Source organism: Asparagus officinalis, unplaced genomic scaffold (genome assembly GCF_001876935.1).
Source record: "Asparagus officinalis unplaced genomic scaffold, Aspof.V1 AsparagusV1_Un16, whole genome shotgun sequence".
NCBI lineage: Eukaryota > Viridiplantae > Streptophyta > Magnoliopsida > Asparagales > Asparagaceae > Asparagus > Asparagus officinalis.
The window spans coordinates 360,101-381,366 of record NW_017972282.1 but is presented as its reverse complement, the minus strand read 5'-3'; the positions used below and the strand labels follow the sequence as shown (position 1 = coordinate 381,366).

The 21,266-nt window shown below is 36.9% G+C and overlaps 2 protein-coding genes and 1 long non-coding RNA gene across 5 annotated transcripts; 2 read left to right on the top strand and 1 right to left on the bottom strand.

Annotated features, from left to right (window-relative positions):
* Nucleotides 1-6: 6 nt before the first annotated feature.
* Nucleotides 7-1,598, top strand: LOC109827074. Its single transcript, XR_002243331.1, has 2 exons — nt 7-228; nt 1,008-1,598. It is a non-coding gene; the product is annotated as an uncharacterized LOC109827074 (long non-coding RNA).
* A 2,425-nt stretch (nt 1,599-4,023) lies between these two features.
* LOC109827077 (protein FAR1-RELATED SEQUENCE 5-like) lies at nt 4,024-4,574 on the bottom strand. Its single transcript, XM_020394039.1, has 2 exons — nt 4,281-4,574; nt 4,024-4,199 (listed from the first exon to the last, which is right to left on the bottom strand). The coding sequence occupies exons 1-2, from the start codon at nt 4,475-4,477 to the stop codon at nt 4,043-4,045; spliced, it is 354 nt and encodes a 117-aa protein (XP_020249628.1). The 5' UTR covers nt 4,478-4,574; the 3' UTR covers nt 4,024-4,042.
* A 1,506-nt stretch (nt 4,575-6,080) lies between these two features.
* On the top strand, nt 6,081-19,800 carry LOC109827069 (protein VTE6, chloroplastic). 3 transcript variants are annotated; one of them, XM_020394033.1, is made up of 5 exons: nt 6,081-6,557; nt 11,097-11,350; nt 14,200-14,326; nt 17,948-18,052; nt 19,225-19,313. In XM_020394033.1, the coding sequence occupies exons 1-5, from the start codon at nt 6,183-6,185 to the stop codon at nt 19,267-19,269; spliced, it is 906 nt and encodes a 301-aa protein (XP_020249622.1). In that variant the 5' UTR covers nt 6,081-6,182; the 3' UTR covers nt 19,270-19,313. The 3 variants fall into 3 exon arrangements, with proteins under 3 accessions (XP_020249622.1, XP_020249620.1, XP_020249621.1); XM_020394031.1 differs by having other exon boundaries at nt 6,084-6,557; nt 19,306-19,800; XM_020394032.1 differs by having other exon boundaries at nt 6,085-6,557; nt 14,203-14,326; nt 19,306-19,800.
* The last annotated feature ends 1,466 nt before the right edge of the window (nt 19,801-21,266 follow it).

Genomic DNA, 21,266 nt, shown 5'->3' with positions numbered 1-21,266 from the left:
CACCGCCGCCGAACCCCTGCTGCCTCCTCCCTCCCTCGATCCGTCGCCGAAACCCTAATTTCTCTCCCCTCTCTCGATCAACCACGACCGCCATGGCCGCGTAACCCCTACTGCCTCCGCCCTCTCTCGATCCGCCGCCGAACCCCGACCAACCACGCCTGTGGTGACAGAGTGCACCAAAAACCTAATTTCTCCCCACTCTCTCGACCAACCACGACGGCCACGAAGGTGCGTTCTTCCTCACCAACTCTCGATTTTCTGATTTTTCGGATTTTCTAATGTTGAAGAATCAAATTTTTTGGGTTTGGAATGTTGAAGGCTGACTGACTAGAATAATTTAACTAAAGTCTAAGAATTTGATGATTTTCTGATTTTCTACAAATAAACAGTTTTTGTTTGGTTCGAATTAGAGAAATTTGACATACAGTACATTTTATATAGGTCATTTGTTGTGGATATGATTCATGTAGTTGATAGCAGAAACGTGGATAAACTTAATAGAAGGGCGAAATCCTCGGTATTAATGAGAAAATTAGATCTATTTTTCACTCACAAGAAATTTTTATCCAAACACAACATTTCATCTCCTTATTTCTTGGGGGTTTTAATGATAGACAATCAAACCAATGTCTGCATGGATATTAAATTGAAGGATCAGTACCATTTATTTGTTACTTTCTCACCAACTTGCCAAAAATGCTGCTATGTTGCTAGAACTTAAAAACAGTATGCACTGAATAAAATAATTAAACAATATAACCAATAAATATACATGCTCCAAAACTTCTCTGTGTTTACCAAATATTTAGAAAATGTACAAAGGTCTCTATCCTAAGACCCATTTGGGGTACTGTAGACATCATGATCTTTTATGATATTTAGATGGGAGGTAGTTGAGTCATACCTAACTTTAAATAAATTCACACCATGCTACCCACATGAGCAATTAATATAACCCACCAATACAGTAAAATCCATTGATAAGTCATGTATACAAATATTTTCAGGTTATCCATGACAAGAAAGAGTTTTTATGTTGTGAAGAGAGGTCGACGATGTGGTATTTTTTATAATTGGGAGGAATGCAAATCTCAGGCAGATAAATTCCCAAATGCCTCCTACAAAGGGTATGCAAGGTACGAAGAGGCTTTGATTGAATGGGAGAAGCACACACTCGCTCGTGATTCAGCATCCAGCTCGAGGCATGTCCAAACATCTGTTTATGCTCAAGAACAAAGATATTCAGTGAGGCAAAATCTGGATGAGGACAATGAAAAACTTGGGGCAACGGCTAGTTTCTCCATCAATGCTTTTGTATTAGGTTCATTGTTTACAATAGTAGTGTTTCTCGTATGTATCGTTGCGGTATTTGTTTGTTTCTCCATTGCAAAAAACATGTGATGTTATCTTTTCATTTTTGGTTTCTCTGGTGTTTTAGCTGGGGCTCGTATTGTCTGTTGTTGTCGAGTCTTGTATCTAGTTTGGCGTCAGTGATGTTTAGTGTCTGAGTCTATTGAGGTTGCTTTTACTGGCTGAAGTTATGGCATTGTAATCTTTGTGACCTTTTCTAAATATTAGTGAAATAATTCCTTTGTTCTTGTGTAGTTGTGGCTGATGTTCTTGTATTGTTCCTTACATTTGCTGTTGTGCGTGGTTTTGTGATCTTTGTCTTGCTTTGTTATTGAAAGGTTTTGTGGTTTTGTGATCTTTGCAAATGCTTTTTGGTTATCTAAGCTATCTAAGCTTGCTGCTTGAAGTCTGATTCAAATCCCCTTCTCTACATTGATGTGAAGTTGTTTATTATTAAGTAAATGGTTATATATGATACAAGAATCTGAGTATGGTATTGAAGTACAGAAACCTTATTTGAAGTCTGATTCAAATCCCCTTCTCTACCTTATTTTTATTGATGATAGATTGTTTAGCTGAGCCTGAGTGTTAAATATAGTAACAACACTGATTATTCATTAGATTCTATTTCTACTCTGAATCTCAATCAGAAGAGTTTGTGGCACTTGGGCAACAAAAGAATAAAGTTAATGACCTTTTAAATATGTTACAACAAATAAATACATACAATTCAAAATCAGTAATTCTTCAAAAAAAAAATCAACTGGTACACCATCAGTGACCAGCCAAAATGTAACATCCTACTACAATTAAAACACCATTGGCACCAATTCCATCATAGAAAATCAAGATACAATAACTTTGACGAGCTTTATCTTTAACTAGCAACAACTGAGAGCAAAGTACTATAACGTTGATTTAGCTTTAGGAATAGCAAATCAGCTAACAAAGCAGCTGACAAAAAACTGAGTGCTCCTGTGATACATTTGTTTACCCAGTTCATGCTGAGCATTACATTTCATTAGAAAAATCAAATCAAAGATTGTCAAGCTCCTGATTCTAGTATGGCTCTTTAGTAGTCCTACAGGCGCGAGCATTACATCTTAGAATGTCCTGATTCCAGCTCCCGATTGTCAAGCTCCTGATTCAAGCAACAAATATCAGTTTGTGAAACACACTCCGAATCATAAGAAGAAAAGTTCAAAGATGTAGATGAATATAGAAAAAGAGTGTTGTTCAGGTAATGAATACACATCTTAATTTAAATAATACAAAAACAAACAAGTCATGATGTACTATTATGAAAAAGGAGACTACTTGGAGCATTAAACATCAATTCAGAGCCAAAGGACATTTGAAGTCTGCATATACAAGGCCATAGTTTGCAAGTAAATGGAACTTACACATGTTCCAATTATTTGCAAGTAAATGATGCAAATTTGTTAACGAGATAACAGAGTTGTTAAAATGCATAGTAGTGATTGACAGCAATTCACAGAACCATTATCCTCTTAATCTTCAAAGAGATCCACATCTTCACTTGATAACTCATTACCCTCTTGCAAATTTGTATCATCGTAGGTAAAAGATGTGAAAAATAAGACAACATAAATAATAAAAGAATTATTACTTACGGATTTGTGAGTGCCGGACAATTTTGCTTAACATGTGATTGGCCTACTTTACCACACCCGTGGCAACGTCTATTTTTTATTTTTGACTCTAGTCATTTCTTTCTCTTTTCGTCCTTTCAACCTTTTGCCGCACCCTTTTGCTCGCACTTGATCAAGTTCATTGAAACTATTTTCATAACTACTAGAACCATGCGCACTAGTACCATCACCTATTATCTTACTACATATTGGATTACTTTTCTCAGTGAAGCTCATTACAGCCATGTGACTACTAAGAAATTTGTCAATTTTCTCATTAATGCTACGCAATCCATCGGTAAAACATCTCTCTTGTTTCTTCACATACGAGGGACTTGTCAACTAAATCCAAAGATGATTGGATAAATTGACTCCGTGTTAAAAGATAAGAATTATCAGGGGTTATCTGCATGCCTTTATCATCATGAACTGTCCCCGATTTTACAGACTTAGTCCACCTCAATAAGATGTATTTATCGGGCAATATTTTAGCATCAAATTTCATCAAATAAGAGATAATGTGAGTACAAACGATTCCGGCTTTCAAACTTTTTACAACTACAAGAAACCAAATCTAACTGCTTGTCGTAAACGATTTCGCAGACTTTGCTTGTTGCGAGCTTCTTTCTTTGAATTTGATACACACGGTGATTGTCGGTTTCCCTAACAAACTACAACTTGTAGTTAAAGCTGTCACACACTTCAGCCTCGAACTTGTAATACATCTTATTAGTGTAAACATCAACCATTTGCTCTAAAAAGTCATGATTTATTCTAAGTTTAGGTTTCTCAATCACGTCTTTGTGATCGACCATCAACTCCTCGTGACGTTGGCGCACTAGTCCTCTGCCAAACTGTATCATAAAATCCACCAATGAATTATTCTTCGGAACAAATTTCTTGAAGAATGCATGTCCACTTTTTGCTCATTGGCTACTTGACATGTCTGCTGAGAAAATGTGATTAACATATGCAGGAATCCATCTTGACCGAAGTTCACATTGGTTGTTCACATTGGTCTTGCAACCACTTGTTTCCTTCTAACCCACTTTTTTAATCAAACTTTCCCATTGTAAATCAAATTCTTCAGGAGTCTCTGATTTCCAAATGCAAGCCGAGAACTCACTTTTATAAATACTATACTTCACTGCATCAATTTTCTCAGAAAACTTCATTAATATATGCCAACTACAATACCTGTCAAAAGAATTAAATAAAGTGTTAAAAAGAAAGGCTATGTATATAAATATTTTTAATAATCTATACAAACTATAATACCTGTGAAAAGTATTTGGAAGAACATGAGGGAATGCCTTTGTCATAGTTGGGTCTTGATCAGTAATAATCATCTTCGGGGCACCACGAGGCATACTTTCCAAAAATTTATTAAATAACCATACAAAATCATCAACGCTCTCATGATTCAAAAATCCACAAGTAAAAACAATTGTTTGACCATGATTGTTAACCCCCATTATTGGTGCAAATATCAAGCCATAGCGATTAGTGTTATAAGTAGTATCAAAGATTACAACATCACCGAAAAAATTGTAAGCCCGCCTTGAACTTGCATCGGACCAAAAATAACAAGTAATCTTTTGTTCCTCATCGGCCTCAATTTGAAAAGTAAATGCGGGATTCTTTCCTTGTTCCAATTTTAAATACTCATAAAGTATTTCACTATCATGCCCCTTCAAATTAGCACGTATATCCCTTTCATGATTATACAACCCTCTTTGAGTGAACCCAATATTTTCTATACCTCCAGATTGTACTCCAAAAAAACTGAATTGTTGATGCTAAGGTATATTCACCATTGATAACTGTTTAGTTAAAGACTTTGTTGCGACTGAAACATTACGGTGGGACCTTAAAAGATGAACCTTTGATGGTGTTGATAGTGGATGGCTGTGCTCCTCTTTAAAAATAATAACAATGTATTTTTTGGAGTTTGATTTTAAAACTGTAATTTTGGCATGACAATCTTCAGCTACGCTTCCTCGATGTCTTATATATATATGAGAATAATGGGTATGCTTGGTACCAAACACAAAAATTTGTACTTGGTAGTGAGGTGACATAATCACCTCCACTTATTCAAATGGTTGCATATCCTCATGTACTCCTCAACCCATGTGAATGTGGTCCCTTTGAATTGAGTGCACGATTGCTTTACCTCATACCATTATATTATTTTCGCTCTCTCTCTCTCTCTCTCTCTCATCTTCGATATATTATATTCTATAATATATATATATATATTATATTATATGGTGTGTGTGTTGGTTGTAGTTGATTGTGCGTGCTACAAGCACCAATTTCGTGTGTATGTTCAAATCCTCATCTCATCACTACCCAGTGATATCGTCCCAATATTTGAATAGTGGAGGGATGTAACACTCAACTACCAAGATACTCATATTGCTATTATATATAATATATATATATATATAATATATATATATTAATATATATTAAGTATAATACTAAATTTATATTATATATATAATATATAGTATTATTACCTTGCATATGATAAAATGAAGTGAGTTTAGGCTACTATCAATAATATCTAGCATGTGAATACTATCAACCTAATTTTAAAACTTAGAGTTTGCAAATAAAAATCGAAACAGGTAGATATTATCTACAAATGAATTACTTAGAAATAAAATTTTAAATGATTTCGATATATTCTGAACTGTGTATCGAGGAGCGAATATTAGGTAACTTTATGAAAATTTTAACGTTGATTTTCACGACATATGATACATGTGTTAACAATGTTGATCCTTTGTAATTATATTTGTTGATAGTTCATATGTACTACATCATATTCATGAGTTTGGACAATCATTTCTAGAAAAATTACATTGGTAACATGTCGAATACATAGTAGTCTAGTTCAACTCAGATAAAATTATCCTTTCAGTCCATGCGCGCAAAAAAAATAAAAAAAAAAAAAAAAAAAAAAAAAAAAAAAAAACCCAGTCACGTTTTAAAATTAGAATTCAGTGTACTGTAATTTTTGGTGGACATCAACAACCCGAAGCCGCTTCAACTACTTCACACTAGTTTCTCATTGGATACGGATCCAATGACTCCCAGCCTCCTTCCTCCTCACAAAAGAACACGACGAGCCCGAAAAGACCCAACTTTTTCTCCTCCGCGCCCCCACGAATGGCCTTCTCATTCCCTTCAACTCGCCTCAACGTCCCTCTCCTCTCTCCTCCCTCCTTCATCCCGACCCCCAAAACCCTAGCTCTCCTCAATCCAAAACCTAGGGTTTCCAAAATGCCACTGCCTCCTCCCAAGTCCCTCTCGCTCCAGCACCTCTCCGGGCTCCAATCCACCGTCCTCGATCTCGTCGCGACCTCGCCGCCGACGTGGAAATCGGCGATCGCGAGCAACCTGCTGATATTTCTCGTCGGGTCGCCTGTTGTCGTGTCCGGGCTCTCGGCGTCGGGGATCGGAGCTGCTCTGGCGTTGGGGATCTTGACGTGGAGGGCTTTTGGGGGTTCTGGATTCTTGCTCGTCGCCACTTATTTCGTTATAGTAAGCTTATAGTAAGCTTATGGCAGTTGTTATACGAAGATTTGGATTTCATTGAACCTTGATTGGTACTTGGGCGTATAATCTAGATTCTGAAATCCTCATGATACGCTGTGGCCATATGAAACTAGTAGTTCTCCTAAACTAAATTATAAATACAACAAGTTCAAGATAATGTGAAGAAAGGGTGTAGAAACAGTGAACCCCGCAGCTCTACTGTGTGGAGAAATGAAATGAAATGTAGAAGTAACTGATTTGTTATGAGAAAAAACAAAACAAGAAGAGAAAGAAAACGGGGAAAATTACATTCGTTCATATTCAGATGAAGCAGATAGTTTCACGGTTTCTATATGATATAAGTAATAACTCTGATGTTCTTTATTTTCCGGGACAAAGGAAAGAATAGAAAGGGAAAAAGGACTAAAGAACAATAAACCTAGATGAAACACGCCTAAGGCTGTTTGCCTCGGCAAACTTCACAAGGGATTCAGGAGCCGTGCGAGTGATAATTGGGTTGGCATGATCAAGAGTCAAGGCAAAGCTGAGCAAATGCATCTGCAACTCTGATGTTCCTGAATCAGTTGTTTAAAGGAGAAGATAAGGGATTATAGAATTACATTTGAAGTCATAGTAAATGGAATCACGCAGTCCATTGTGTGCCACTTTTCCTGGATTTCTTCAAGGAAATTATAGAAGTATTGAACACCGTCTATAAACCCCAGATATGTCTTATCTATGTAGAATGGATTGATAGATACATGGAAGGTGTATATCTGTTCTATTTGTAGAAGAATGTAAAACGTATCAAAGTTGATGGTAGACTAGTATTAGCTTCAATAGGTAAAAGTTTTAAAATCTGACACAGGAAAAAGCTTTAGGAATTCTGAAGGGCCTGAGTGATATATCCAAATGCTACATAAATGTTTAAGTATTGGTCACTAAAAGTGAAAGAAAGAGGATCTAAAAAGTTTACATTTTACAACTCTATTTATAGGAACAACCCCATTTAAATCTATAACCAATATAAAAACTTTTATTTCCTCTGGAAATTATTTCTAACACAGATTGACCTGTGAAATGAAAATAACTGTGGACTTCAAACAATTAGCTTTTCCCACTTGATGTAATATACATTTAGTGTCATGTTTCGATAGCTCATTGAATATTGTAATAATAACCGATGCTAAGGTTATTGTTATGTTCAAGATGGGGATTGAGAAGAAGGCAAATTGTTATAAGGAAATATATGGAAGTTCTTGTTAAATTCATTTCTCTACTAGTAAGCTGGAGTGTACTAGTAAGCTGGAGTGGAGAACTAGCAGTTGCATCACTTGGTGACTGCTCTATGTCTCATCTCAAAACATGTGTCAGAAAATAGTTTAGAATGATCACTACTTGGGTTACAATCTTTCATCATGCCTTCTATTTGATGCCCCGTCATGAATATAGAGCGCAAGGGAGAAGAGTGTCAGAAAAAATAAGCATCTCTCAGTGACTTGGTAGTGTTATTTAAATACGCAAGAATTGTTCTTCTTGCATCAAGAAAAGATGTTCTTTTTGGAGTGCAGGGATACTACATAAACATAATTTGGTTGGAGGGCAATGATACTACACATCACTGTTGAAAAAGGCTATGCTTTTGGCTGCTTAAGCAATGCACACGACAAAAGCGGTGTCTCACCACTATGCGTTCGTGGAAAGCGGCCAATGAAGTCGGACGTGACACTTTCTGCTTGAAAACATGTCACAAAGCTCGTAAAGATGCCATTAAGCATTTAAAAGCACTGAAAAGTGCTTTTAAGTGCTTAGCTACGCTTTATAAAAAAACAAATACAGGTTTATATTGTAATCAGCCCGAACCCGACCTTAACCCATTTTCTTAAGTAAAAGCCTCTATTCTTTTCTTCCATCCTCTCCGCTTGTGTGACTCGAGACGAAAATAGACCCTAACCCTAATTCCCACTCTCACAGCCTGGCTCACTACCTCCAGCTAATTCTGTCACCTCCCACCACCAAATCCACCTCTAAATCCTTCTCCAGCAAGCTCCGCCTTCATCATCACAACATCATCTTCTCTTGAGCTTCTCGTCGAAGCTCACCATCATCATCACTATCTCAGTGGAAAGTCCTCCACCTCCTTCTCCAGTCAAAGCCACTTCCTCCTCTAAGTCCTCTCCTCTGACATATTTATACATATTTAAACTGGACCGTTTTGTTACTTTGCGCTTTTTGCTATTTTTAGCTGCTAAAGTCCCAAAAAGCTTGAGCGATAACTTACTGCGATAACTCTCACACCCTTGTTCACTACCTCCAGCTAATTCTGTAGCCTCCCACCACCAAATCCACCTCTAAATTCTTCTCCAGAAAGCTCCGCCTTCATCATCACAACATCATCTTCTCTCGAGCTTCTCGTCGAAGCTTACCATCACCATCACTATCTCAGTGGAAAATCCTCCACCTCCTTCTCCAGTCAAAGCCACTTCCTCCTCTAAGTCCTCTCCTCTGACATATTTATACATATTTAAACTGGACCGTTTTGTTACTTTGCGCTTTTTGCCGCTTTTAGTTGCTAAAGTCCCAAAAAGCCTGGGCGATAACTTACTACGATAACTCTCACACCCTTGTTCACTACCTCCAGCTAATTCTTTCGCCTCCCACCACCAAATCCACCTCTAAATCCTTCTCCAACAAGCTCCGCCTTCATCATCACAACATCATCTTCTCTCGAGCTTCTGGTCAAAGCTCACCATCACCATCACTATCTCAGTGAAAACTCCTCCACCTCCTTCTCCAGTCAAAGCCACTTCCTCCTCTAAGTCCTCTCCTCTGACATATTTATACATATTTAAACTGGACTGCTTTGTTACTTTACGCTTTTTGCCGCTTCTAGCTGTTAAAGTCCCAAAAAGCCTGAGCGATAACTTACTTCTATGCTCTGCTTTCCAAAATTACAAAAGCTTTCTTTTAGCAAAGGAACTATTGCCTACTTGGCCATGTGTAGCTTGGAACCTCCTTTCTAGTGCACTGAGTAAGAAAATTTTTCAATGCTCTCTTTGGAAACTAGATTAAGTTGAATTTATTCTTTGGGTATGCCTCCGAGGCATAGCATCAGATAGATATCAATAAAATGCCATATTAAATTGTGACATGGCAAGAATGACAGCTTAGTATCAGTGGGATTCACTAGAATTTGCTTAGGCTAAAATTGTTTGGTATAACTGGTGTATCGGGTGTGAGTATTTAAAAAATTTACTTGCCATTGACTGGTGCCCTCTTGGTCACTTTTACAATAGGGCCTATATAAAATTAGCGTTTAAATTATTTAGTCATGTAAGCTTAAGCTATGTCATATTTGCCTCTCAGAATCACTTGATGCTTTAGCTGAAAAAACATGAAAATTTTTGTTTGAACTTCTACAATGTGGGTTCTCTGATTAAACAGATTAAGACTTAATCCAACTTTAGCTACTGATGGGGTTGGTAAAGATTATTTTGAATACTCGGAGGGCTAGCCACATGAAAAACGTTTTAGTCCATGTGTATGATTCATCTTTTGCCATGTGGATCCACATCATGGGAAGCCTATTACTTGACATTTTTTAATTTTAAGATAGCTGCAAAAATTCATTTGCAGAGTGGCTTTTGTCGTATTAATGTTTTTGGCGTAACATATTACATTCAAAATCTAACAATATGGCCTATATAAAATTAGCATTTAAAGTGTTTATTCATGGAAGCTTAAGCTGTGTCATATTTGTCTCTCAGAATGACTTGCTGCTTTTGTTGAAAAAACATGAAAAGTTTTGTTTGAACTTCTATAAAGTTGGTGCTCTGATTAAACAGATTAAGACTTAATCCAACTTCAGCTTCTAATGGAGATTTCATTGGTCAATATTACTTTTAATACTCGAAGGGCCAGCCACATGAAAAAACGTTTTAGTCCATGTGTATGATTCATCTTTTGTCATGTGGATCCATGTCATGGGATGCCTATTGCTTGACCTTTTTTAATATTAAGATAAGCTGCAAACATTCATTTGCAGAGTGGCGTTTGTCATATTAATGTTTTTCGCATAACCTATTACATAAAAATCTAGGAAGGGTATTGTTAGATTCATTTGGTTTTACCTTGTTTATGAGTGTTAAATATGGCAGAGTCACAGAGTTGTTTTGCGCCACTTTTAGCCTTTTAGGTGTATTTCTTATTTCTAATTTATTATAGAAATAAGTTATCTAAGCTTCTATATGATTTTTCTAAGCTGTCCAAATACTTATCTTTTTCTCTTTTCACGGCAGACATTACAGTCCAAGACTTATTTTTACTGCTGTATTTTATTTCTTTGGAGGTTGTCAATGTTTCTCTATCTATATTTCACTAAGTTTCTTTTATGAATTTTTGTTTTTCCCCTGTGCTTCAGACTTTTATTCTAATAACACAATAAAGGGTTCAGTTCACAAATCTCAATTTGTTTACTATGTATTTGAATTGTACTGCTGTTGGCAATTAGTTGGATCAACATTATTAACATCTCGAGATATGCAGGGCACAGCTGTAACAAAGTTAAAGATAACACAAAAGGAAGCTCAGGGGGTAGCTGAGAAAAGGAGAGGGAGGCGAGGACCAGGAAGTGTTATTGGTTCCAGTGCAGCCGGATGTGTTTGTTCTTTACTATCTATAAATGGAATAGGTGGGCCTGCTTTTGCTGGACTTTGGCAACTTGGCTTTGTTGCCAGTTTCTGTACAAAATTAAGTGATACAGTTTCCAGTGAGATCGGCAAGGCATATGGGAAAACAACGTAAATTTTTTCTTAATTATTGAGCATATTTTAAGCGTAGTTCATTGTTGATAAGATGGTTTTTTTGTGAGATTAGCTAGTTATAACTATCGGGCCAGTTTGATCTTTCGTCTGTTTTCAGTTCCTGTGATGCTTATTCCTTTGCATTTAAGTTTTCCATACAATTATAGTTAAATTTCATGTCTAAATGATTTTTCAATGTGTTTCCACTATTTCTGCAACATCTGGAAGCAGTTAATTTTCGGGACTCGCTCACTCCATTGACATGTTTTTCACATTATGATGGACGGTTGCAGTCTAATTATGTAGTTCAAAAGAGCCAATACTAACAGTAATATTACTCCTCTTTCTTTCAGTAATTGTCCTATTGTAATCTTCTTCAGGTTCATGCTTACAGAGTTTATATCTGTATACTAGCCAAGGACACATTGTCATGTAGTCTATAGGTACTGCATTGTGCATCGACATACTTACTAGACATCTGTGGACAAACATGAGTGCCCATTTGTTGAATTGCATAATTTTACCGTTTCATATATTGGTCTCATGAAGATGTTTTTGTATGTTATCTTTCCTAATTCTTTCTGTGATGTACACTTCGCTACTCTGGCACAGTCTCTAATCTGAGACACCTTTATGGGATCATAAGTTAATTGTTTTCTGCCTTGTTGGAACTCTTATGGTGATTCATGCATGATAAAAGTTGACTAGAAATGGGATCCTCCTGGTCAGAAATCAATACTTTTTTAGTTGTGTACTTCCTCTTCTTCTGGTTGGTCTGGAAGTTAGTGTGCATGTGTGTGCGCGCGCACGTGTGTGTGAAATAATGGGCATGAGATGGCAATTCATTTTTCTAAATGACTACCAAGGTCGGAGGTGTTTGGCTCACCATGTAAATCACATCGGATGGGTGGGTCTCACTGCCCTTGACCTCTTGGTAGCTCAGTTAAGAAAATTAACTTCCAGCTCATAATCATCAAACCCATATACATATACATATGTGTGAATGCGTGTGTGCACAGGTGCATGCGAACACGCGTGTTTGGTATGTGTGGAAAAATGGGTATGAGGTGCCTCACAAGATGTATCCCCTATACACAGGCACATGTACATACATACTGCCATGAGTAAAATCTGAAGTTACGGATATGTCTGTACATAAGAAGGCTGTAACACCAAAATCTGTGCTACATGACATGAACTAATTCTAAAGACAATCTTGGATTTCGGTATGACGTGGATATAACAATCTCAAACACACATGCACTTGCGTACACATGGAGAGAAAAAAACATGCTTATTAACATGGTAAATCATTGACAATGGATTTTGATGGAGATAAAAGTGTGAAAAACTATCTTATTTCTACTTTTTTCTCTTAAGCCCAAGCTTTAATTGGTTATGATAATTAAACTTCAAGAATTAGCAAATAATTTTTGTGTGCATTTGGGCATCTGATATTTTAAACAAGCTCGCATATTACACTACCATAGCTTTTTTTTTAAAAATTTAATAAGTTGTTTTTCTTATACCTTTGTTTATGAACATTTCAATAAGCTATCCAATGTTATATTATATATCAAAGAATTATCATATTATTGTCAAAGTAGATCATGTTAAAAGTGTATAAAATTGAAGTACACTTTAATCTTGAGGACAAATTAGACAAGCGTCTTTGACCATATTCAGAGAATATCCATGAATTGTCATTTCAAAGGATGTCTGTGAAAGTGCTCAAAGATCACATGGATTTTGAGACACAGTCACTACTTCAGTATAGAAGTTTCCTTTCCACATTGCTCTTAAGAAAAATTAACAGCAAATAGATGCAAGAAATAAGTTGTTCCAGTGAGGCCAATTATTATTTTGTCTGCCACTTCTAGCCAGCTGGTTCCACCTGCTAGCTTATCTGCTCGTTCGTTCGTTCGTTCCTTCACTAAGTCTCCTTGTGCCATATGATTTCAACCACCCTTGAGTTGACCTATTGCTGGTCTGAAGGTGTTGGATTGTGTGTGTGTGTGTGTGTGTGTGTGTGAGCATGCTAAAGATTCTGTAGGATCTTTCATAAGGATGCCAAAATGACATGAACCATCTGCATGACTAAACAAGTCAATGACCATGCTGAAGCTAGGCACAAAAATGCTCATGCTGACTAAATATCTTGTTTAGAAAATGTATGGCTTTCATGTACATAATTACACAAGTAAAATCCATTTGATTCTAGTTTACTTTTTCATTTTAGATGACCTGCATTTATTTCTGTTTGATAGATTCACATAGGTTTGTGTATGGACTTAAAAGTACTATACTAAATGAGGTATTAGCTATAGAAGATCTATAGAGATCACTCACCGTCTTGCATCAACAAGTGCGTATCTTTTGCCTTACCTCAATAGTTGCTCAAGTTTTGGTTCAGATATGTGTCCCATCCAAAAGCATCAAGATTGCCAGTTTGTGCAAGAACTGTCCTGTTAGCCTTCTGCCTCATCTTGCAAAAACATGTGATCTGGTTTGATTGGCTGTCTTTTACTCAAATACCCAATTATCTTAGTATGCTTGCTTTGTAATGTAATGAAAGCAATATTGGGGACATCTTATATCACTAACTGTAGTTTATGACTTATCCGTGAAGCTTGCTAAGTGATCTAAGCATCAAGAAAATGACCTACCTGCTATTTTTTCATTTGATTTGTCAGCTTCTCTTTTACTGAAATGAGGATTTCTTTAACCTGTGGAGGTCTCTTTTGATTTTAGGAACACAGGACTCCAGTTTACTTTACTTCCTCTTCCTTTTATCATAGGATATTCAAGGAGATCCACAGTAATGAATTATATTTTGTACTTAAAAGCAGGTATCTTGTCACAACATTTAAGGTGGTTCCAAGAGGAACTGAAGGAGCTGTTAGCTTGGAGGGAACTGTTGCTGGTCTTTTAGCATCAATTCTTCTTGCAAGTGTTGGATATTTAATGAGAGAGGTAAACAATTTCTGCTTCTGTATTTTCAAGTTCTAAGTTGATTACACATGAACTTTGTTGATTATAATCAAGGAAATATACTATTATGAAGTTTGTATACATTGATGTCGTTTGATTAAAGGATACGGAAATGATATCTAATATGCTTAGCGTCGACATATCTTTTTCATTAATTAGAAAATTACATCAACATATGTTTTATGATGGAATATAGGCTAGCTGATGGTAGGACAAATTAGAGATGTTAGTGGTCATCCCCAAGAACAAACACCTCCAAGAAGAATTTCATTGATATGGTTGCTGCTGCACTTCTGTATTGGGAAAAAAAAAATCATCAGCTCATTTGAAAAGAATTTATAATGCTTAAAGAGTCATATTCCAAATTGCACCGGAGTTCTACATTCAAGGAGTGAATATTATCAACCCAGAACTTTCAGACAATGTTTTTATACAGAAAACTAGTAGTTGGTTGCTAATTTCGATGGTCTCTCCTTTTCAGAAGCTGGCTGCTCAGTTGGCATGTCTTCCCAAAGAAGTCATTGCAATGTCTTTTTTGGGTCCTTCACTTTCTCGTGGCCTTGGAGTTGAAGCCTATAATAAATATATCATCCTCCTTCTTTGAGGCTCTTACACTGGTAGATTTTTTTGTGGATAGGTCCTTGGTTGCATGAGCTCAACCTATACATGATCAACAATTATAAGTTTACCTAGGCAATTAGCCTTCTCAAAAGAAGCAGAACCAATTTTTTTGTCAGGAGGGGGAATCATGCTTGTGATAATAGAGATTATCAAGTAAAGATACACACACAAAACTCTTGTGCGTTCCTATAATTAAGTCAGTTGAAAATTACCTCGGTAAGTGTTGTAGTCTCATGTCGAGGATTGGTTTTGATCTACTTCTAATATTTAATTATATTTTCCCACAAATTTATTCCAGTATGGAAGTTCTTGAAATTTATGCTTAATTTCAAGATATCTAATATGGAGCCGATAACCACAATGTATTATAATTAGTATTCAGTAAGAAAGATTTGAATGCATTAACTGAGTTAATAGTGTGTTTGGGGTTCTTGAGAAGAATGTAACTCTCCATGTTGTAAAGATTCAGAAAAAAGCAGCCAAGCTAGTGAAGATAATTTCAAGAAATTTTCCCATATTAGACCCTAAATTCCACCTTATTTTCATATTAGAATATCCCCAAACCTCATATTTGTTATTTACACCCCTAAATTCATTAAGTTGTATTAAATAACACTCCCATATTTGTAAGTTACTTCTCCAAGTCAATTGTGTTGTTTTAAACAAAACCTCTTTGCAAACAAATATAAAGACTTGGGGCTTACAAATATGAAGATTTGGCGGTCTAATATAAGAAGAGGATAGTATCTAGGGTCTAATATGAGGAAGACCCTAATTTCAAGCCAGAGATAAACCCGCAACATACATGAGTCATGAGTTGACCAAATGTTTGCTCCTTGATAACCATAATAGCTACTGGCACATGGAATGCATGCGAGCATCAAAAACAAGGTTTAGGACAAAAAGGTCAGGATTGTAAAAATTGTGGACATAATTTTGACCCTGATAAAGAACCTTGTGGATTGGGTAGTGCGTCCCCTTTCAGCAGGCCACATGGCACAACTATTAGGACCATCTAATTAAGTTTATCAATTGCAAACGCCCTCTGGGTTTGTGTTCCACATATTGGGCTATTTAATTCCAGCTAAAACATTTTCACATTCTAATATCAATATCTTTTTTTAAATCATTCTCATTTAGGCTTTTGTATCAGTTAAATTTTTTCTTTGTTATGCAAGTGCTTAAATTTTATTTTCCCCTAAAATTTTCCTATTTTTTGTTGGCTTTGCTGTTTGTCTTTTTTTTTTTCCAAAACTTCCTTGGTGCTATTTTAGGTTAAGCTTGCTAAGAACTGACAAAGTCAAAGACCTATCCTACTATGTTGCTTTAGCTTTCTACAACTTTGCATATGACAAGCATCCGATCAATTAATGCGTTCACTATATATGTATTAAAGAGATGGACCCTTTGTATTTCGTTCTTATGTGATTCTTTGTTGGGATAGAGGGGATCATACTGGGTTGGACCCTGCTTGGCTTCTCTTTGCTTATAGAATTTATGGCAGTTCAAGCCTCTCAGAGGATGTGTTGATTAGGTGCAGGAAACGAGAATGCTGTCAGCAGACCTCGATTTGCGAACTACTCCTGATCCATGTACCCAAATTGAAAATTTGGACATGCAATCCAGGGTTTCAGAGCAGCCCAAACAAGGTGTTAATAAAGAAAAGAGGTGAAGCAGTGACAAACAATAAGAGATGAGAAATGATAAAGAAAAGCGTACATGCTCAGTATATTAGTGTTACATGAATCTATGTTGGTGCCTGTATATAATTGTATGGCAATATCGATGTCAGTCAAGTTATTCGGTGTCTTATTTTAATTGTTATTTGGATCTTGTCAAAGGCAATGCCTGAGAGTGAGTAGAGGGGCTAATTTTGTTTTTTTTACAGGGAAAATGAAAAGAGAGAAGATATGGGAGCAGATCGGGTATGTGGGGCTGCTTGGCTTCAGGAAAATAGGAGGAAAATAGGACAAGGAAACATAGAAGAATAGAGAGGTTAGGGTGATGATAGCAAGAGAGGAGGAAGAATAAGAGGGCAGTTATAGTTAGTGTTCGGTTTGGTCTCACGCCAATTGCAAGTCACATGCATCCATTTAAATCTCATCGAAGTCACTCCTTATTCATCTCAAATCTGAAATTACAAGAATGTTTATGGAGTTTTTAAAATAGAATCAACCAACTATACAAATAGACTCGATCAAAATACTAAACCAAACAAGTAGACTCAAAGGTAAATAACCTAGTACAAAATAGACTGAATCAACAACCCAAACAAGATGTCTTAATCTAAACTAGATCAATTCTTTCTCCAATACCCTATTGAGCAGGTCTTGACCTCATGAGTCCCATAAATATTAAACATTGGCATTTTTGTCTACGTCCAATTAGTTAAAGAGGAATAAACCTGTGGAATAAGAGTACTTTTTTACCCCCAACTCCATTTCTTTTAAAAGAGGAAGCGCCGTTAAATCACATGAAATTGCTGTGGTTTTTGTTTGTTCACTTTCTTTTGTTCTTAGATCTTATTGACTGTGATTGTGGCCAAGTAAGATCAGCCAATGTTTCCGAGGAACTAATGTTGTGTTACTTGTGTGTTATAAACCACAGCACTACATGAGGGAAACTGTGGTCGTTGCTTTATGTTTTCTTCATCTAGGCAATGTATCAATGTTATCATGATCACTTGATGGAAACTTACCGATAAATCAAGAACATATAGGTAAATAATGTTAATTATTGAACTGTTGAGTTTTTAATGCCCACAATAAATCACCAGGCATTCGCATGAGATAAAGAACTCTTGTGTGGTCCCTTTGATCTCTTGGATGCTCTGCTAAGTTATCAATCATTTTTTGGCTACGCTTGACATATTCTGTTCTTTCCTCCTGTATGACTATTAACATTTACGAGTACTGCTCATATTTCTTTTTCTACATTTAACTTATTTCATTTTTCACCATCTTTGTTACTTTTCTCGTGCAGATTGATGTATCGCAGGCTGTTGTATGTGTTATAGCGTCCCAGATTGCAAATTTTGGTGAGAGCCTGATAGGTGCTGCACTACAAGATAAGGAGGGTTTTCAATGGGTAAGATATTCTTGACGTCAATTTGTCTGTTTACCAATTTGCATCTTTGTTTACCTTTTGGTCCGTATTTCACATGATTATTGAACAGTATACCTTCCTACTATATCACTTACGAAAAGCTATCATACTTTTGGACTTCTCAAATCCATAACTGTGTGGAAAAAGACAATGGAGTCCTGTGAGACCGTATCTTTATTTATGAGAATGCTTCTTATAGTTTAAAACATGAAGCCAGTACATGGTAGTGTCTTATTGTGCCAGGTTTTAAATGCTAGGAATGTGATAACTGGAAATCGAGGATGCACAATTTGTTAAATATGAGCAGCGTACGACATATGACATAACTTGGGTGGTGTTTGACGAGGTGTTATGTTCTTGTGATGAACCATAAACCCAAGAATGACATATATGTAACTGAATGTTGGTGAGGGGTTATGTTCTTGTGATGAACCATAAAGCCAACAGAGATATATCATATATGTATCATATATGTGCATGAATGTTAAGCTGCTCAGAACTTAGGGAAAAGCTCTAATATTGCAGGGAAGAATATCATAGATTATGAGTGCTAAAACTGGGATTTGCATCAGTTGGTTGTCTGCTAACTTGGAGTATGAGGATGACAAGGCAATTAAGGTTATGAATGATTTAATTGGTAGACAGCCAACTACAGCAGAACAGAAAAGTGCTAAAAATATTTACCAAGACCCTCCAATGAGAAAAATACTTCTCTCATCTGGAATATGTTAAGCAAGAACTGAAATGGGAATAAGGAATATGGTTATGGTTATGTACTTTTCTGGAAGAATTGTAGATTGTTTTCATAGGTTGGAGTTGGTGATAAAAAGGAGATATGCATGGGCCTCAGATAGATAAAGCTCTTTTAAGCTGTGAGCGGAAAAGCTAAGCATGTACCCTTAATGGTTAATCATTTCATTTTGATACACAGCCAGAACTAAATAGTGTTACCAGATCATTTTGGCATTTCCTGTCAAATAGATTGTTGCAAGTTGGAAACAGTCCACATGGTTTCACTTCATTTTTGGGTTTGGCATGAACCTGACAAGTTTTGAGTTTTCCTGTAGTTTAAAAAAGAATGTACCAAAAGATTCTGCTTTCTGATAGCATGCATCTACCAATTAACACAACATTTTTCATGGAATTTTTTGTAGCTACACTGTCAATCCTTTGGGTTTTTTTTATGCTTTGCCCTGTGAAGATAACAAACAAGACCATGACTTCTTTCGTTGTAGCTCAACAACGACCTTGTCAATGTAATCAACATCTCCATCGGCAGCATTCTGGCTGTTCTGATGCAGCAGCTCATTCTAGGGAGTTGATAGCGATGACATACCCTTGTTGACATGTTATCAAGTTCCATCAACCTAAAACAGAGTACTATTGATGAAATCCAGCCCGTGCACAGATGCATTTTGAGTCTACGAACATTGCACAGATGCGTATCAATCCAATGAATGTGTGTTGGGGGGAAAATCCATCACTGATGAAACAAACTGTATAAAAGCTGAAGAGGAATGGCTGTTGAGGTAATGCCCACTTCTGAAAATTTTGTTCAGAATTCCTGTTGTATTAGTGGAGTTTGTTTAGAATATGAAAGAAAAAGTTACTTCTTTCTGTAGTACAATTTTTTGTTCCAACTCTACACTACATGTATTCATGTATATAATGACGCTGATTTGGCACTGACTGATTCGCCAGGAAAGTACGTCATGCTTACATTTTCGACAGTGTTCTGGAATTGTTTCTTATGCAGTTTACTGATTATTACAAAAATAAATAAATAAATACATTTCGACGGTGTTCTGGAATTGTTCTGGTAGTGCGAAGCTGGGGCTAGCTAATCTATTATATCAACGCCCCACGACAACAACAAGAAGAAGAACAACAATAAGCAATTGTACCCGACTGTTTTCAAGATACAACCACCGGCTGGCATCTCGACCTTCCCACTGCAACACCAAAACACCATGATCGTCAAGTGGTTGTTTTGGAGGTGCGGTGCTGGAGTTCTGTCTCTGCTGGAATCCCACAACGACAGCAACAACAAACAAGCAAGCAAGCAACTTTGCCAGATTGTTAATTTCATGGTACAACCACCAGCACGGTTACTTGCTTGTTCCTGTTGTTGTTACCGTGGGGTGTCGAGAGAGAAGAATTCCAGCATCCGCACCACCAAAACAATCACTAGCTAGCGGCCATGGTGTTCTGTTGGTGCAGTGGGACGGCCGAGATGCCTGGGGCTTGTACCTTTGAAAAAAGCAGGCCCACTTGCTTCTGCTTGTTGTTCCTGCTTGTTGTTTCTGCTCGTTGACAGAGATGATTCCCATAGTCGTCGCACAACCAATACAATTATCAGTGATCATCCTGTTCTTTGAAGCCTACTTTATTTATTTTTTTTCCCGATTTTTACAAACTTGCAAAGTTGTGCTTAATACAACTGTAGGAGGAAGGGTACTGTTTCTCTGTAACTAACTCTTACAAATTATACCGCGCGAGTTGAACAACAGCTAGTGTTCTGCAAGAATTTGATCGATATGTGAATGATATACAACGCTTATGCATCGATTTCGTCATTCGAAGAAATTGAAATCTTGATGAGGATCCCACTTCCTTTCCATTGCTATCCTCTTCCATCAGGCGCAGAAGATAAATGGAAGGCTATTTCACGTGTGGTGAGCTGCCAGTACTCTCCTGTCTTTTCTCAATGGTTTCATATAATGGAAAGTGCATGCCTGCAGAAGCCAGTTTCATCCTTTTTACTCAACTATATGGTTTTGGAACTAACATATATTTTGGGAAATGATGCCTTTTCAATGTCATCAGCTCTTGTTGGAGGGTGGGACCAAGCTCAATGCTCAGTTCCTATATGCAATGTCGAAAAATAGAGAGGGAGGAGGTTTGACGTGGAAATGGAATTTGTTTAGGGCTGATGAAAACTGGTCACTTCTCCTAAGTTTAGCTAAACTATGACTAGTCTTTAGCCTTCGTTGGAGGCTTGAGAGGCAGTAGAGAGAGGCTTTGTGAAGAGATTCCTACAGGTCCAAGTTTGTATTAAATCTTGGGCATGGCCGGCCGTATCCTAGATTTCTAATTAAAGCAAAAAGGAGCAGATTCTGCAAGTGTATGTGCGAGTGCTGCCCAGGTCTTGGTCCTTGCTTTGTTGGGTCACTTCTCCCTCTCTTGCGTGTCAGAT

Bases quoted from the DNA above. Each gene is read 5' to 3' on its own strand.
- LOC109827077 (XM_020394039.1), bottom strand. From the start codon at position 4,477: ATGGGGGTTAACAATCATGGTCAAACAATTGTTTTTACTTGTGGATTT. The intron at 4,200-4,280 runs GTATTATAGTTT...TTCTTTTGACAG, and splicing joins CTTCCAAATACTTTTCACAG to GTATTGTAGTTGGCATATAT.
- LOC109827069 (XM_020394031.1), top strand. From the start codon at position 6,183: ATGGCCTTCTCATTCCCTTCAACTCGCCTCAACGTCCCTCTCCTCTCT. The intron at 6,558-11,096 runs GTAAGCTTATAG...CGAGATATGCAG, and splicing joins TCGCCACTTATTTCGTTATA to GGCACAGCTGTAACAAAGTT. The intron at 14,327-17,947 runs GTAAACAATTTC...TTTCTCGTGCAG, and splicing joins TTGGATATTTAATGAGAGAG to ATTGATGTATCGCAGGCTGT.